General features: G+C 38.2%; 2 protein-coding genes across 2 annotated transcripts; both read left to right on the top strand.

Annotated features, from left to right (window-relative positions):
- The first annotated feature begins 554 nt into the window (after positions 1-554).
- On the top strand, positions 555-2978 carry LOC145816374 (putative disease resistance RPP13-like protein 1). The gene is made up of 3 exons (XM_082912551.1): positions 555-2299; positions 2440-2901; positions 2975-2978. The coding sequence occupies exons 1-3, from the start codon at positions 555-557 to the stop codon at positions 2976-2978; spliced, it is 2211 nt and encodes a 736-aa protein (XP_082768677.1).
- A 6-nt stretch (positions 2979-2984) lies between these two features.
- LOC145820234 (putative disease resistance protein At3g14460) lies at positions 2985-11735 on the top strand. The gene is made up of 3 exons (XM_082915290.1): positions 2985-4935; positions 6326-6411; positions 11111-11735. The coding sequence occupies exon 1, from the start codon at positions 3019-3021 to the stop codon at positions 4918-4920; it is 1902 nt and encodes a 633-aa protein (XP_082771416.1). The 5' UTR covers positions 2985-3018; the 3' UTR covers positions 4921-4935; positions 6326-6411; positions 11111-11735.
- The last annotated feature ends 4318 nt before the right edge of the window (positions 11736-16053 follow it).

Raw genomic sequence — 16053 nt, 5'->3', positions numbered from 1 at the left:
AAAAAATAATTAGAAATACGTAGTAACAAATTTTATAAATATGAATAATTAAAAATATAAATTTATAATAATTTTTTTCAACTATCACTGATCTATAATTTTCTCATTATAATTTAACAATAACAATTACAGTCATAGAGTTGTAGAAAAAAAAGTGTTTTTATTATCTATCAAACTTCTCTTTTAAAGTTGTGTTACCACTCAAGTCAGGAAATGAGCAAACAAACTAGAGTGCAAAGTGGGCCATTGAGATTGAGAAATTTTTTTTTTTTTTGAACAGCATTGAGAATGAGATTGATTTATGTATGATTATGATTTCAACAGTAGAGAGGGAGGGGGCCCTATCTGCTTTATACCCAGTTTGATAGAGAACAGAGAGAACCATCGAAAATCATGTTCTTCATCCAAACTTGTTTGAAACAGAAACTTGCACAGTTTCAAACTGCTCCTTAATTCTCTCTCTCTCTCTCTCTCTCTCTCTCTCTCGCTCTCTCTTATATTGCTTTGTTTCATACATTCCTTCCTGGGCTCTTTCACAACAAAGACGAGTAGACATGGATGTGGTGGGGATCTTTATCTCTCCATTGCTTCAAGCTGTGATTGACAAGTTGTTGTCCCCTGATTTAATCAACTTTGCGCGTTGTGACGGTGTCACCACTTCCATCAAGGAGCTGAAGAAGTCATTCGAAGATATAAACCATGTTCTTGCTGATGTAGAGGACAAGCAGATATCTGACGAGACTGTCAATAGGTGGCTGAAAGAGCTCCAGCATTTGGTTTACGATGCGGATGATGTGCTGGATGAGTTTGCCACTGAAGTTCTACGCAAGAAGCTGATCAGGGCAGAGACTGATGCTGATGTTGATGTTGGTGAGGCCAGCACACGTAGGAAGGTACGACGATTCCTCCTTCCTACTTGTTGCACTAGTTTTACTCCAAGTGCGATTTCATTCAATTTCACAATTGGGTCCAAGATAAAGAAGATCAATGGTCAGTTACAAGATTTTACTACAAGAATTAACGAACTTGGTTTGGTGAAAAAGGCTATTGGGGGGACTAATAAGCCTACAAATGCGTGGCCGAGACGAGAAACTACATATTTGCTGGATGATCCTTTTGTTTGTGGCAGAGATGAAGATAAAAAACGGATTGTTGAATTGCTTCTTAGAGATACACCAACTCAAAACAAAGTCGATGTCATTCCCATCACCGGCATGGGTGGGATTGGCAAGACTACTCTGGCTCAACTCATTTATGATGATGATGGTGTCAAAAACCATTTCGATCTAAAAGCGTGGGTTTGTGTATCTGACGAGTTTGATGTTAAGACAATAACAGAGGCAATTCTGGAGTCATTCACTCTCCAGTCATGCGATTTGACAAAGTTAACTGCCCTTCAAAGTAAACTTGAGGTCATGCTGGCAGGAAAAAAGTTTTTGCTTGTTTTAGATGATGTGTGGAACCATAGAGATGAAGAGTGGAGTTCACTACAATCTCCATTGCGAGCTGGAGCACATGGAAGTAAAATCATTGTGACAACACGAATCGCAGCTGTTGCGGAAAAGGTGATGACGATTAAATTTCACAATTTGCCAAGCTTATCACCTGATGTTTGCTGGTTAATATTTTCCCGTCATGCATTCAAGAATATAAATATTAGTGAACATCCAGAATTGGAATCAATTGGCAGGCAAATTGTTGCCAAGTGCGGAGGCTTGCCACTGGCAGCAAGGGCCCTTGGTGGCTTATTACAATGTAAACAAAATGAGCATGAATGGAAAATGGTACTAGCTAACAATATATGGGATAAACCATACGAGGCAAGTGGCATTCTCCCAGCACTGAAATTGAGCTATCATTATCTCCCTTCCCATTTGAAGAGGTGCTTTGGTTATTGTGCAATTGTCCCAAAGGATTACGAATTTAGGAAGGATGAATTAGTCTTGTTATGGATGGCAGAAGGTTTAATTGAACACCCAGAAGGTGGAGAACAAATAGAAGATGTAGGCCGCAGGTGTTTTCACGAATTGGTGTCTAGGTCATTTTTCCAATTGTCAAGGCATAATAAATTGCTATTCATAATGCATGACCTCATCAATGATTTGGCTCAAGCAGTTGTAGGGGACATCTGTTTTAGGTTGGAGAATAATTTAGAAGGTGGCAACCAGAACAAGATTTCAGACAAAGCTCGACATTCATCTTATGTTGGTAGTGAATATGAAGGAATCAGAAAATTCAAAGCTTTCTATGATGCCAAATGTTTACGGTTTTCACCGAGTGCATTCAACTACACAACAAGGTACTTGATTCATGATTTGTTGCCAATGTTAAAGTGCTTACGTGAGTTGCGTTTGTGTTATTCTGGATAGATGAACTACCAGATTCCATTGGAGATTTAAAGCATCTACGGTACCTTGATGTATCCTATTCTCAAATTAGGAAGTTACCTGAGTTGGTGGTAACTCTCTACAATTTACAAGTCTTGTTTTTGAAATTTTGTGTTAAACTTGAGAAGTTGCCTCTAAACATGGGAAGGCTAGTGAACTTGCGCCACTTTGACATGACTGGGGTACATATTCCATCATCAGAAGAGATGTCACTACATATAGGTAAATTAACTAATCTCCAAACATTGTCAAATTTTATGGTGGGTAAAGATCGTGGGCGTAAAATAGGAGAGTTGAAAAACCTATCACATATTCAAGGGGCAATACACATATCAAGAATGGAGAATGTCAGTGGTGTTAAGGATGCAGTGGATGCCAATTTAATGTCTAAGGAGTTAAAAGAGTTATCACTAGAATGGGATGAATCTCATAGTTCACAGAATGACATAGTTCAGAGGGATGTGCTTGCCGTGATGAGGCCTTTCAAATTTTTGGAACGACTCACCATCAGTGGGTATGGTAGTACAAAATTTCCAAACTGGGTTGGAGATGTTTCATTCTCTAAAATGGTATTCATGCGATTAAAGGTAGTAAATATTGCACATCTTTGCCACCACTTGGACAACTACCCATGCTTAAGGACCTTTACAGTGAAGGAATGAGTACAATAAAGCGCCTAGGTTGTGAGTTCTATGGGCAGCAGTGTGGTGCCAAACCTTTCCTCTCTCTAGAGAGACTGAGCTTTGAGTTTATGACAGAATGGGAGGATTGGTCTGCTTTTGAAACAGAGGGAGTTCAGCCGTTCAGTCATCTCAGTGAGCTTTCCATCATAAATTGTCCCATACTTGTTGGAAGATTACCAAATGATCTTCCTTGTCTCAATTCTCTCAAAATTGATGGTTGTCCACAGTTGTTGATTGATGTTTCGAGCCTCGTTCAGCCATCACTTGCATCCTTGTCAATGAATAATGTTATGCTCCCAAGCCTTCCAGCACTCTCAGGGACAAAGAACATGATTGAACTTGGTTCCCTCACCTTGGATATTAGCCATGTTACAGTTCCCGACTCCCTCTGCGATCCAAGCACAATTGATGAAGAGTTACTGGCTACTGAAATGTCTAAGCATTTGACTTCAATAACTGCTTTGAGCATTTCTCATGTTGAAAAATTGGTTTTCCTACCGACATGGTTTACTCGAGATTTGATGGGACTCGAGAAATTGGACATTAATAACTGCCAAGAACTCATAACATTGTGGCGGAATAAGGTAAGAGTACAAGTATGTCTCCCTTCCCTATGCCATTTGCAGATTTCTTATTGCCACAAACTCGTTTGCTTGTTTGAAGAAGAGCAAGAAAAAGGAGGAGAAGGTTCGAAAAAGCAGCAACATAAGGGGCTGCCTTGCATGACGAGACTGGAGTATTTAACAATTGATTGGTGTGGAATGCTGAAGAAACTGCCACAAGATCTGCACACATACACATCTCTTGGGGTGCTTAGAATCCACAATTGTGCAAGTCTGATCTCTTTTCCAATGAAAGGTTTGCCATCTATGCTGAGAGAACTTGGGGTTTTAGGGTGTGATGCTTTGGAGTCCCTACCCGAGTTGATGACACTCAATAATCTGCAAGAGTTGAAGGTTTTTGACTGTGCATCACTCACATATTTATTGTCAAAAGGTGGACTACAATCCACACTAAAACAACTTGGGATTGAGGGTTGCAGAAATCTGGAGTCACTTTTTGCAGAGGAAGGGATCAAAATTGATTGTCCATCTCTTGAAAATTTTGAAATTAACCGTTACAGCAGTCTCAAATCTTTACCTGAAGCCAATAATCTCAAGAATCTCAATCATCTGCAGATATACGATTGTTATAATCTGGAGCCCCTGTCACTTGGTGGTCGTGATGAGAACAACAACATCAACCAACTCACTTCGCTTCAAAAGCTGCGTTTAGTTGATTGCAGAGCAGGAATGGTCTCCTACTTTGTCAAGGAAGGGAGTTTCCCCACCAACATCATTTCACTTCGAATCGGGAGTTTGAGAGTGGACAACGTGGGTCAACTTCCAGTTCCACCTCCATCTCCATTAGAATGGGGTTTGCACAAACTCTCTTCTCTTACAAGACTCGACCTGAATGGCGGAGGTTGGCCGTGGGGAGATACGGTGTCCTTTCCAGAAGAAGGGATGTTCCTGCCCACCTCTCTCATCAATTTGACCATCTTCAACTTCCCAAATCTGGAAAGACTCTCTTATGAGGAGTTTCAAAACCTCACCTCTCTCCAAACACTTGATATCTGGAGTTGCCCTAAGCTTGCGTCCTTTCCAAAGGAAGGGTTGCCTCCCTCTCTTTTGCATCTATGCATCGCGTATTGCCCTGAGCTAGCGACCTTTCCAAAACAAGGATTCCCTCCCTCGCTTTTGTCATTGGAGATCTGGGGATGTAATCCAATACTGAAACAGAAGTGTGAAAAGGGGAAACAATATTGGCCCATCATCCAATACATTCCTCAAGTAGATGTCGTAGTATAAGCAGCTACCTGCAAGGTACAAACAAACAAACACAAAATCTGTCCTATCATTTTTATTTATTTATTTATATTATCATTACCACTTTCAGATTTTTATCACAAATGAGGATTTATTTATATTTGCATCCTTTGCCATCACAATATAAAAATTAAAAAAGTATAATTAAAAATAATAAATTTTAAATTTAAACTTTAAATTTTAAATTTTAAATTTGATCTTATACCTATCAAATAATTTGTTTTAGTTTAACATTTAAATTTTTATCAAGCAACTTTTCAACTTTCAATCAAGCAAACACAATCTATCATACCTATATTGGAGCATGCATATATTTTATATATTAAATTATTAAATATATAATTATATTCTATAAATTATTTTTTTCTTTTTAGTTAGTTTTAATATATTTGTTAAAATACATAGTTTTGTTGGAGATTGATATCAACTACAAATTGTCTTTATTAAATATAAATAAATATTATGTACATAGAAAGCACTATAATAAGTGTGAGTTGTTTTTCTTTTATTTCTTTAAGATTTGTATGCTTGAGAGATTCTATCTCAGTTGAAAGCAAGTTTATTCCTAAAAATGAGCGAGTTTCTTGCTAGTTTCTTATTTGAAAGCGTGGAATTGTGTTTCTTAAGAAGCATCACCAAATTAAGAGTTTCCTGCTACTATGGCTTGTGCTACTATGGTCTAGTCAACTCAAATTGATCATTTTGTGCCTTCAACTACATCTCCACATCAGCTCTAATAATTCTGATTTATAGCTTCTATTTTTCACCTGTATCAACACACAACAATGTTTTTACGTTCATTCCTTTTTTCTTTTCCTTTCAAATATTTCCTTTTCCTTTTTTTATCTATATACCTCAACTGAATGGATGAATTTCATTCTCATTTTTATTTTATTTTTACCCTGACTCTACTACAAGCATGTAGTTGTGACTTTGAATACTATGCTCTTTTTGTTGTTCAGCTTGTAAAAGTTTACTTTTCTATATTTTCTCAGTTTTCTGTGAAAAAATATAGTAAATATGCTTTGTTTCGTTTAGTTTTGAAAACTATTTTTGAGAGCTCAAAACCCAAAATTTGTTTGGTTTACAATTTTCCCAAAATTGTTTTCAATCACTTTTTCTATCTCATCTTTCCTTCTCTCACATCCTACACATCAATCAATCACTTTTTCTCTTACACCCATCTATTCAACTACAAAAAAATTTCAAATCATTCCAAACTACAAACCTACAAAACTAATTTCAAAATATACAACCAAATAAATTTTCAAATTTTGAAAACTCTTTTGAATCTTATCTTTCAAAACTAAACCAAACGCAGCCTTTGTGGGCAGTTTAAATAGTGAAACCCACTAACTATTGTTGTTATCACCCTTTTGTTCTTCAGGGCTTTGTTGTTGTGGAAACAAACTTTAGGATGTATTCATACTTACTGTCTAAGCTGCATTGCAAGATTTTCTGCCTCCTTTCAAGGTATGCCAGAATTATGCTTGGTAAACACTTTGGCTGCTCTGATTTAACTCAATGCTTCTTGGCTTGGGAGAGAGCTACAATTTTGAATTCAGTGGGTCACTATTTTTTGAGTTTGAGTTGTCATGAGTTTTTTTTTTTTTTTTTTTTTAATTTCTTTTTAGAATATATTCATATACTATTGCCCAGTCATGGCAAAAGCTCTCATAAGTAACAAAGGAGCAAGAGATATATGAAGAAAATTGAGAATAAAGTCCTTTCCTGATACTACATTGTAAACGCGTCCCTACTGCACATTGTCATGCAAGACTTTTGATCATTAAGACTTCCATGCCTTGCAAGAAGGGAATTTTTTTTAATATCAAGTTGTATTTTTAAACCATCCTACTTGCATGCTGGACTACATTTGACAGTTACAAAGCCACATGTAATCTTGTCAAAATCCATGTGGGCAATCTAGTCTAGTAGTTGGAGGGATTTAGGCTTCCTTTATTAAATGCGAGTTGAGAAGCCATGTCACGCCCTCAAGATAATAACATTAAACCCATCAAATAAGACATGCATTGAGATGCAAAAGTTCCACATTCTTCCATTTATCCGAGTTCTATTACATAAGTATTACATGTTAACAACAAAAGAAAAATGCCCTACGGGCTTACAGCTTTCCAAGTTAACACTTGGTTACAACAAAAGAGTACTAACTCATACACGTTAAGCCCTTGGCTTGAGTTTACATGTAATACATCAAAAGTAAATCAACAAAAGTGTGCCCGCCTCTAGCCTCCCAAGCTATGTCCTTGGAGGTGGCATTCTACCTGTACCTGAAAATGATATTCCCATATAGGGTGAGCCACAGCCCAGTAGAAATACACTAAACCAACCATGAACAATGACTAAAATGTTAGCAATTGATAGATGGCCAACACTGATACATTCACATAAATCACATATTTATGTCATACGACCAATGAGTCCAAATTACTTTTCATTTTCCCTTTTTCAACGGATAGGCATATAAGCACTAGCCACATTCTCAACAGATATGTATAACAACAATATCCACATTCACAGATAAGCAAATAAGCTATATCCACATTCTACAACAGATATGTATATCAACAATATCCACAGATAAGCATATAAGCTATATCCACACTTCACAAAGATAAGCATATGAGCTCTATCTTCACTTTACTAGACGAGCATATGAGCTGTGTCTACGGAGTTCATCCCCTATCTTCTCCCAACACTATCTGGTTTAGAGGTACATCCCCTATCTTCCCCTAAACCGCGGAGTACATCCCCCTTCTCCTCCTCTACACATAACGTATACAAACACAATGGTTCTATATACAATCACTCAATACATATAGTTAATGTATTCTATCAACCGTCAAATTCCATGACACATTCCATTGATTAGTTTCCGTTTGCCTAATCATCATGCATTGTCTACAACAATCACGACTATCCTCCACCGATAGTCCAAAACAGTTATTTCTAAACAGAAAATAAATGCACAATGGATATTCAATCAACATTTCATTTCCTCATTTCTCACAATTAATTATCCCAATTAATTAAACAACGTAATTAGGTTGTTATCCATAATTACCATTTCAACCCTTAGGTCCCATTTTCATCAATGATTCAACATTTATTCCATTTCTCTACTCCAATCATGCATGTAGGTTTATTATGAATAAAACCCCAACTTTTACAAAATTACCAAACCAACCCCAACATCTCAAAATACTAAAATTTAAAGACAAAATCCATAGAGAGGAGTAGGATATCCCTACCTCGAAGTTTGAGCCAAAAAGGAGATGAAGACTCGAAGATCAACGTGTTCCAAATCCCAACTTTTTCAGATTAAAACAAAGCTCTCAACGCCCTCTATCTTTTTAACAAGGCCCGAGGCTAGATTCACACTCTAGGGAGATCAATTCTTAGAGAGAGTGTAAGTTTAGAGAGAGAGGGTCACGGATCTAGGGTTTGGATCAAAAAGAAAGTGAAAAAGTGAAGTTCAAAATCGCTACTGTCCGCTGATATAAAACACTCTCGCTCGAGCGAAGCCTTTGTCGCTCGAGCGACCAGACACAGAAAACTCTCGCTCGAGCCAATAAGTTCTCGCTCGAGCCAAAAACTCAAAAGTGCGCTCGAGCTAAAGAATGCTCGCTCAAGCCAACAACTCAAACCCTCAGGTCTGCAACCAGAAGCACGCTCGAGCGACAGACCTCTCGCTCGAGTGAAGAACAAACCAGACCGCTCGAGCCAAGAAAAGCTCGCTCGAGCCAAGAAACACAACTCTCAGGTCCAGAACCAGACGCCATCACTCGCTCGAGCGAAGCCACTCTGGCTCGACCCACCAGACACAAACTCAACTCTCGCTCGAGCGACCAACTCCTCGCTCGAGCGAAGGTCCAAAAATCTGGGCAGCAACACTAGGCTCCCAAACACAACCAACCTGAAACAAACCTGTCCAACACATCCCATAACTCAAATACGAAGAAAAAGGATGCAAACAAGACAATAAACAACTACCAACATCCACGGACACATGTCTGGATCACGGTATAACAAGGGTAAACCCGGGATCGCTATAAGCCATCTACCCTACTTGGAGTATTATTTAGAATTCAAATACTAGGCAAATATTTAAAAAAATATAGGAAACTATTAGAAATTGGTATACCGTATAGAGTTTTTGGATTTGTTTGTTTAAATTTACATGTTGATTTGTTTAGACTTGTCATGAAGTGGGCGATATGGAAAACAATAAGAAGAAAACATATGGGGAAGTTCATCTAATAATAACAAATAGTTCTCTAATCTTTGATAAAATCGGGTTCTTTTCTGGATAGGGTTCACCAAAGACTGAAGTGTCTTAGCAGACACTAGAGAGAAATCCTCGCTACTTTGCCACTCCAAAAATCTTCTGGCAAACTCCAAAACATGAAATATTAAAAAATGTTTGGAATAAGAGTCTTAGCTTTAGATATATTTATTCTACTAGATCATAGGCTATTTAAAAAATAGTCGATTATTTATTCTACTAGATCATAGGCCAACTACAAGGTACAAACAAACAAACACACCATTTATCATACCATTTTTATTTATTTATTTTATCATTATCAATATCATCTCAGATTTTTATCACAACTCAGAGTTTACTATCTACTTCTTTTGGATCGTAGAAGAGTTTCAGTTTGTTGTGAATGTTAAAATTACCAATACATTACTAATTAATTATTATTAAACACACTGCTCTGTTTTTCAATTTTCATTTTCAATTGTTATCTTATGTTGTATTATTCATAGGTGCTGATGGAAAAAGTGCCTTATTTGTTTTGAAAACAGTTTGGTTATGACTTTTGAAAAGAGGTTTGAATTGTGTGTTATGAATTTTAAAAATAGTTTTTGAATTGAGTTTTGAGTTGTGTGTTTAGTTATGAGTTTTGAAATTTTTTGATTAGAATCACGATTCCAAAAGTAAACCAAACGCAACCTATTTTTGTATAAAATGTTTTCTCTAGAAAATGATCTCCTATGTTTGATTGCAACTTGAAACTAATGTACTAGTGGTTGTATTAGCGGTGGTGTCGGTTGTAGTAGGGGTGGTGCTGGCGGTGGCAGTGGCGGTGGCGGTGGTGATAATGTGGTGGTGTCGGTAAGACTTTGGACCAAAAAATGTCTTACAGGAAAAAAATTTCACCTTCAAAAGTGTAAAGAATTTTTCACTAAAAAATGCTTGTTTTTTTATTGACCATAGAAAACATTTTCCATTTAACTTTCATTTTCTATCATACTAACCACTAGAAAATGTGACAAACATTTTTCCAAAAAAAATTTCCGCCAAAACAAACTGAGCATAAGAGATGAATTTTTTCTAGGTTTATTATGTCAAAGGGTGGCTATTGATACTGTTTGGTTTCAAGTTTCTGTACCAAGTTTGTTCCCCTGTTTTTACTCACCCTGAGCTCAATTCATGCATAATCAGTTGCCATTCTTCTAAAATTCTACTTGTTCCCACATTAATTCATCTATGTTTAAGTAAACAATAGAATCCTTGCACTTTTGTTCTACAAGTACCTGAATGGAAGGAAAAATTTTACTTCTGCACCATGCTTCATTTATATTTCGAGTTTGCATTTTTGTTAGGACCTTAAGATTACATCTCATTCTGAAAAAATATGCATGTACAAGCTTTGAACTTTACAAATCTGGTTTTTTGAAGTCTATTGCAAAGTATAGCATCAATTTTTGATACTCTTCACGACACTAACTCACTCAAACATAATTCTTCTATTGTTACCATCATTGTAATTTCGAGTTGTTTCAAGTTTTGACTTTAGTAAATTTGAAATTTACTGATGATAGATAAGCTTATGCATAAATTTGAGTTTCAGATTTTAGGGTCTTGCTTAGAATTAATAGCTAGCAAATTGAAGAATTTTATTATCCTTAAAAAGACAACAATGCTTCTCTCCTAAACCGTATAAGTGACAATCTCTAAAGATGTGGAGCTCATCAATCATCCAAAATCTTAGTCACTATGTTCATGGTCTTCCATGCTCACCTATGGATGACAATCAAAATCTACTCTGTAGGTTCTAAAGGTTCACTTTTACTTTTGGAATACATTAGTTCTCTAATTCATCCTTGTCACCAACTCACTCAAAAATATTTTTTTGTCCAGGTTCTTCATTCACAATCCAAGCTAGATGGTGCCTTTTCTCTTGATCTTTCATTTTTCCTGTACTACTGTTTTGATTCCAGGTAATTGGCAGACAAAATTTCCTTTGTCTTTAATTTCATTATGTTATCTATTTGTAGTCCATATCGTGGCTTCTAGTTTCATTTCAATAGAATTAGAATTATGTATTCCACTTTTGCAATTTTTTGGACTTAGGTGGGACATGAAAATTTGGTGTGTCCCATTTATGCAAAACATATAGCAGTGCCAAAGACAGCATAATGTATCATATCCATGGCAGCATGGAATATATTTTGGGAAAATTGATCTGTTACATCAACAATTGAAATGTTGACATATGATGTATTAGCTAGCTGCATAATGTTTCCAATGGCAACAAAATAAATGGTTCAATAATTTGTATTAGATCGAGTTATTTGTTCTTTTTTGAAATTGCCAAGACAAGAGCTAATGAGTGGTTCCATTTCACTTGGAATGTTGATATTGTTTTTCATCTGCTTCATGAGTACGTTCGCCTACTCCACCAAATACAAACACACCTCCATGAGCATCGACAATATTTTTAACCCTAAAGAGAACAACTTCCTCAATCTGTTACAAACCTGCAGTTACAGCTTGTACAATTGTGATTTTCTGTATTTTTTCAATGTTTTGTTGAAAATCTAAATATAAAAATGTACTGACTATTGTCATTACCTTTTTGTTCTAATGGCTTTGTTGTTGTGGAAACAAACTTTAGGATGTATGCATGCTCATCGTCTAAACTGCATTGTGAGTTTTTGCTCCTCTTTTCAAGGTATGCCAGAAATTTGCTTGATAAGTGCTTTGGATGCTCTATTCTAAAATAAGGCTTTATCCAGTAATGTAGAAAACTCTCATAGGTGATAAAGGATTAAGAGACCAAAACAAAAATGATAAAGGATTAAGAGACAGGAAAAAAAATGATAAAGGAGTAAGAGATATTTCAAGATAATTGAGAAGAGTCCTTTCCGTAATTGAAAAAACCTCCCTCCAACACAATCTTAGGCAAGACTTTTGATCATTCAAATTTCCAAACCTGGCAAAAACTCACTTTGTGTTTTTAAGCCTTTCTCCTTGCATGCTATTCTATATTTGACAGTTAGTGAGCCATCTAGTCTGGTCAAAATCCATGTGGGGAATCCAGAGTTACTTTACCACTCCAAAAATGGCATTATGGAAGAATCAGTCATTTCATCTTTTACTTGACAGAGTAGCTAAGCTATACAATAATAGTTAATAAAATGATGATGTTTGGTCCGTTTTCCTTTATGTGAGTTTGAGTTTGGTTGCTAATTTCAATTTATTTGTTATTAAGCAAATTCACTTGCCTTCTCATCTCTACTACAATTGTGTTCATGTATATTACTTTGAACCTCTTATCAACTTATGGTTTTGTTTCCTTATCTTGCAGATAGCTTTTGAGGATGCTTGAGACTCTCCGCAACAATATTGAGCTTTGTTATGGGAAAACTATAAAAAAGAAAAAGAAAAAAAAAAATGATCCTGCAGGCTAAAATACCCATGCACATTTGAGAGTTCCCTCATCGTCAAAGGCAATAGACTCTGTGTGCAATCTGCAAGAAAGTATTTGAAGTGATTTGAATGTTTGGTGTGTAATGATTTGGAAAGTTAGACGGATTCCATGTTGATGCTAAAGTTTGCTCACTTATTGATGAAAGCACTAATGTCTGGAATGCAATGAAGCTCTCATCACATAGTGCTTTTTGGATTTTGAAGTTGAGTTGATATGTAAAATCCCTTTTTCCCTAAGGCTTGCTGATGACAAATTGGTTTGGCACTTTACTAAAAATGGCCTTTTTTCTGTTAATCCGCATATCATTTGGAGATGGATTTGCAAAGAAGACAAACACGGGTCAGTTCTTCAAATGGGGCGAGTTTTGAAAGGGCATTTTGGAAGAAGGTTTGGCTGCTGAAAGTTCTGAATAAAGTGAAAATCTTTGGATGGAAAATATGTTCAAATATCCTTCCTGTTTAGTGAAACTTGAGTAGGTGCAAAGTAATTCAATTTGATGAATGTTATTGTACATTAGTGCTGTTTTTGGTGGTTTGAGTTAGCTTACAATGTAATTGACAATGTTAGCATTGTAGTCGTTCACTTCCGCACCAAACAGAATTTGTGGATCAATGCAGTTCTGGGCCCTTTTTAAGTCTCTTGACATAGCACATCTTCATTTGTAGAATTTAACTTTCACATGGTATTCACTTATCAAGAGCATTCTTGAGAGAGAGTATGTTTTGTTACTTGCTCATATAAATGATGTAAAGCACAATTACTTGAACAAAGTCCTGATCTTGTATTTAGTTGATGTTCTGAAGCAAAATGTTAGTTTGGCACTTGGAACATAATACCTGCCCAAAAAAAGAAAAAAAAAATCCTATTGAGTCGAGTATAAAATTGTCTAAAGGAAAAAGACGAAATACGTATATGTGGACATACATAATATATCTATACCACATATATATATATATATATATATATGAATGTGTGTGAGTATTCAAAGCCTTAATCTCATTTGTCTATTATAATTTCTTCCCATTATTGTCATAATGGCTTATAGTACTATTCCTCATTCTATGGCTGTCAACTTTAACCTTATTCTAGCATTGTAGTTGTGGAATGATTCTTTTGCAACATACGGATTAATATAATGCTGAAGGGCCTCTTGACCCTCAACTGATGGTAACCCGATCTCAAGTCTATCTTAGAGAAACAACGGGAACCCTTCAACTGGTCAAACAAATCATCTATACGGGGCATAGGGTACTTATTTTTAACCGTAGCCCGATTCAACTTCCGGTAGTCTATACACAATCTCAAGGCACCATCTTTCTTTTTAACAAAGAGTGCCGGTGCTCCCCACGGTGAAACACTAGGGCGAACAAAGCCCTTATCTAGCAATTCCTGGAGCTGAACTTTCAACTCAACCAACTCTGCTGGAGCAAAACGGTAAGGTGCCATAGAAATCGGCGCCGTACCAGGCACTAAATCAATAGAAAACTCTATCTCTCGGTGAGGTGGCAAACTAACAAGATCTTCGGGAAAGACATCCGAATACTCACAAACCACCCTCGGTAACATAACCTGGGTCTCACCACTCTCACCACTCTCAAAACTGGCAAGTAGACTACTAAGCTCACTTCGCCCTCGCGAATCATACCCCGGTGGCAAAACACTACCAACCCGGTCTCCCAAGAAATGGAACCACTCCCCGCTCAAGGTACACAATGTAACCCTCTGGCGGTAGCAATCAATAACAGCCCGGTATGACGATAACCAGTCCATACCCAAAATAACATCAAAACCCTTCATGGGCATGACAACAAACGGAAAAGGAAGCCTATAGTCGGCGACCTCTATATCACATCCTCTAACACCCTGTTTCAGAATCAACTCACCACCCAAAGGCGATACCACACAAATAGGAGATGCTAACTGTGCTAACTCCAATTCCAAAACAGATGCAAATGCAGCAGATACAAAAGAATGAGATGCACCCGTGTCTATCAACACATTAGCAACTGAGTTGCAAAACAGAAAAGTACCTCTCACTACTGATGGAGCCGGTACTAAATCCTGCGCGGTAACAGCATACACGCGCCCCGTAGGCCCCTGGTCTACCTGCTCACCTCTCGGAGCAAAAGACTGCTGCACAGACTGGGATGACGAAGCTCCCGGATTGGCCCTCGAGGCCTGCACCGACTGAGCTGGCTGAAAACCCTGCGTCTGTCTAGAACCAGACGCTCCCGAAGTGGCACTCAACTGTGGGCAAAACCTCTTCATATGCCCAGGTTGTCCACACTGATAACAAGTCAAGAGCTGCCCCCTGCCCAAACTCTGACTCTGCGGTCTAGCTGAAGAAGAAGCAGCTTTCTGACCCCCACCCTTCTGCGGGCACACAGATACCTTGTGATCCAGCTGGCCACACTTGTAACAGGTGAAATCCCCCTGACCACCTCTCCCGGAGCCTGCACTCGGCACTGGGAAGGTCGATCTAGCAACACCACCCTGCGACTGCTGAGGGTTAGAACCCCTCTGCCTCCTGCCATCACCCTGACTATCCTGGCTCCTCTTGGAGCCTCTCTGGCCCTCATCCTCCTCCTGCATCATAAGCTCCATATGAGCTGCAGCGTCCACTAGGTGTCTATACTCTCGAATATAAGACCCACCAATTCTCAACTTGAGGCCCCGCCTCAACTTCCGCTCAAACTCATAGCAACGGCGTTCCTCAGACGCCACCAGTTCAGGTGCAAACCTAGACAGACTGGTAAAAGTAGCCTCAAACTCGGCCACTGACAAGCCCTGCTGATTAAGCCGGCTAAACTGATCCCTCAGCTTTTCCCTAGCTGCTGCTGATAAAAACCTCTCCTGAAAAGCATTCACAAACGCCTCCCAAGTACCACCAACACGAGCTTTCTCGTACTTCCACCATTGACCCGCATCTCCCTTCAGTTGGAAGGATGCCAAGGTCACTTTCAGTGCTCCGTCCTCGATGCCAAGCATCTCAAACGTCTTCGTTGTCTGTTCGAGCCATTCATCTGCCTTAAGCGGCTCTTTAGGATCCCCGATAAACTCGTCCGGATTACACCGGAAGAACTCCCTCTTCAAGAAGGAAGGCCCTGTCTCAGCTGCCTGATTCCCAGCTCTAAGAATACCCAAAGCTCCTGCTATCTCTCTGGCCAAGGCACCCATAGCCTGCTGACCTACTGGCTCGGCCACATTGGCCTGCCCAACTCCCTCCTGCACTGCCGGAATCTCACCCTGTAACGGTACTTCCTGCCTCGCAGGTCTACCCCGCCTAGCACCTCTTCCTCGTCCTGACATCCTAATAAAGGCAACACAGAACGTTAGCACATTCATAAATGTGCCGAAACTAAACACTCAC

The sequence above is a fragment of the Camellia sinensis genome, chromosome 2 (assembly GCF_055761805.1).
Source record: "Camellia sinensis isolate YWXY chromosome 2, ASM5576180v1, whole genome shotgun sequence".
In the NCBI taxonomy this organism is placed as follows: domain Eukaryota; kingdom Viridiplantae; phylum Streptophyta; class Magnoliopsida; order Ericales; family Theaceae; genus Camellia; species Camellia sinensis.
Note: the sequence above shows the minus strand (reverse complement) of the source record. Positions and strands in the feature narration are given on the sequence as shown.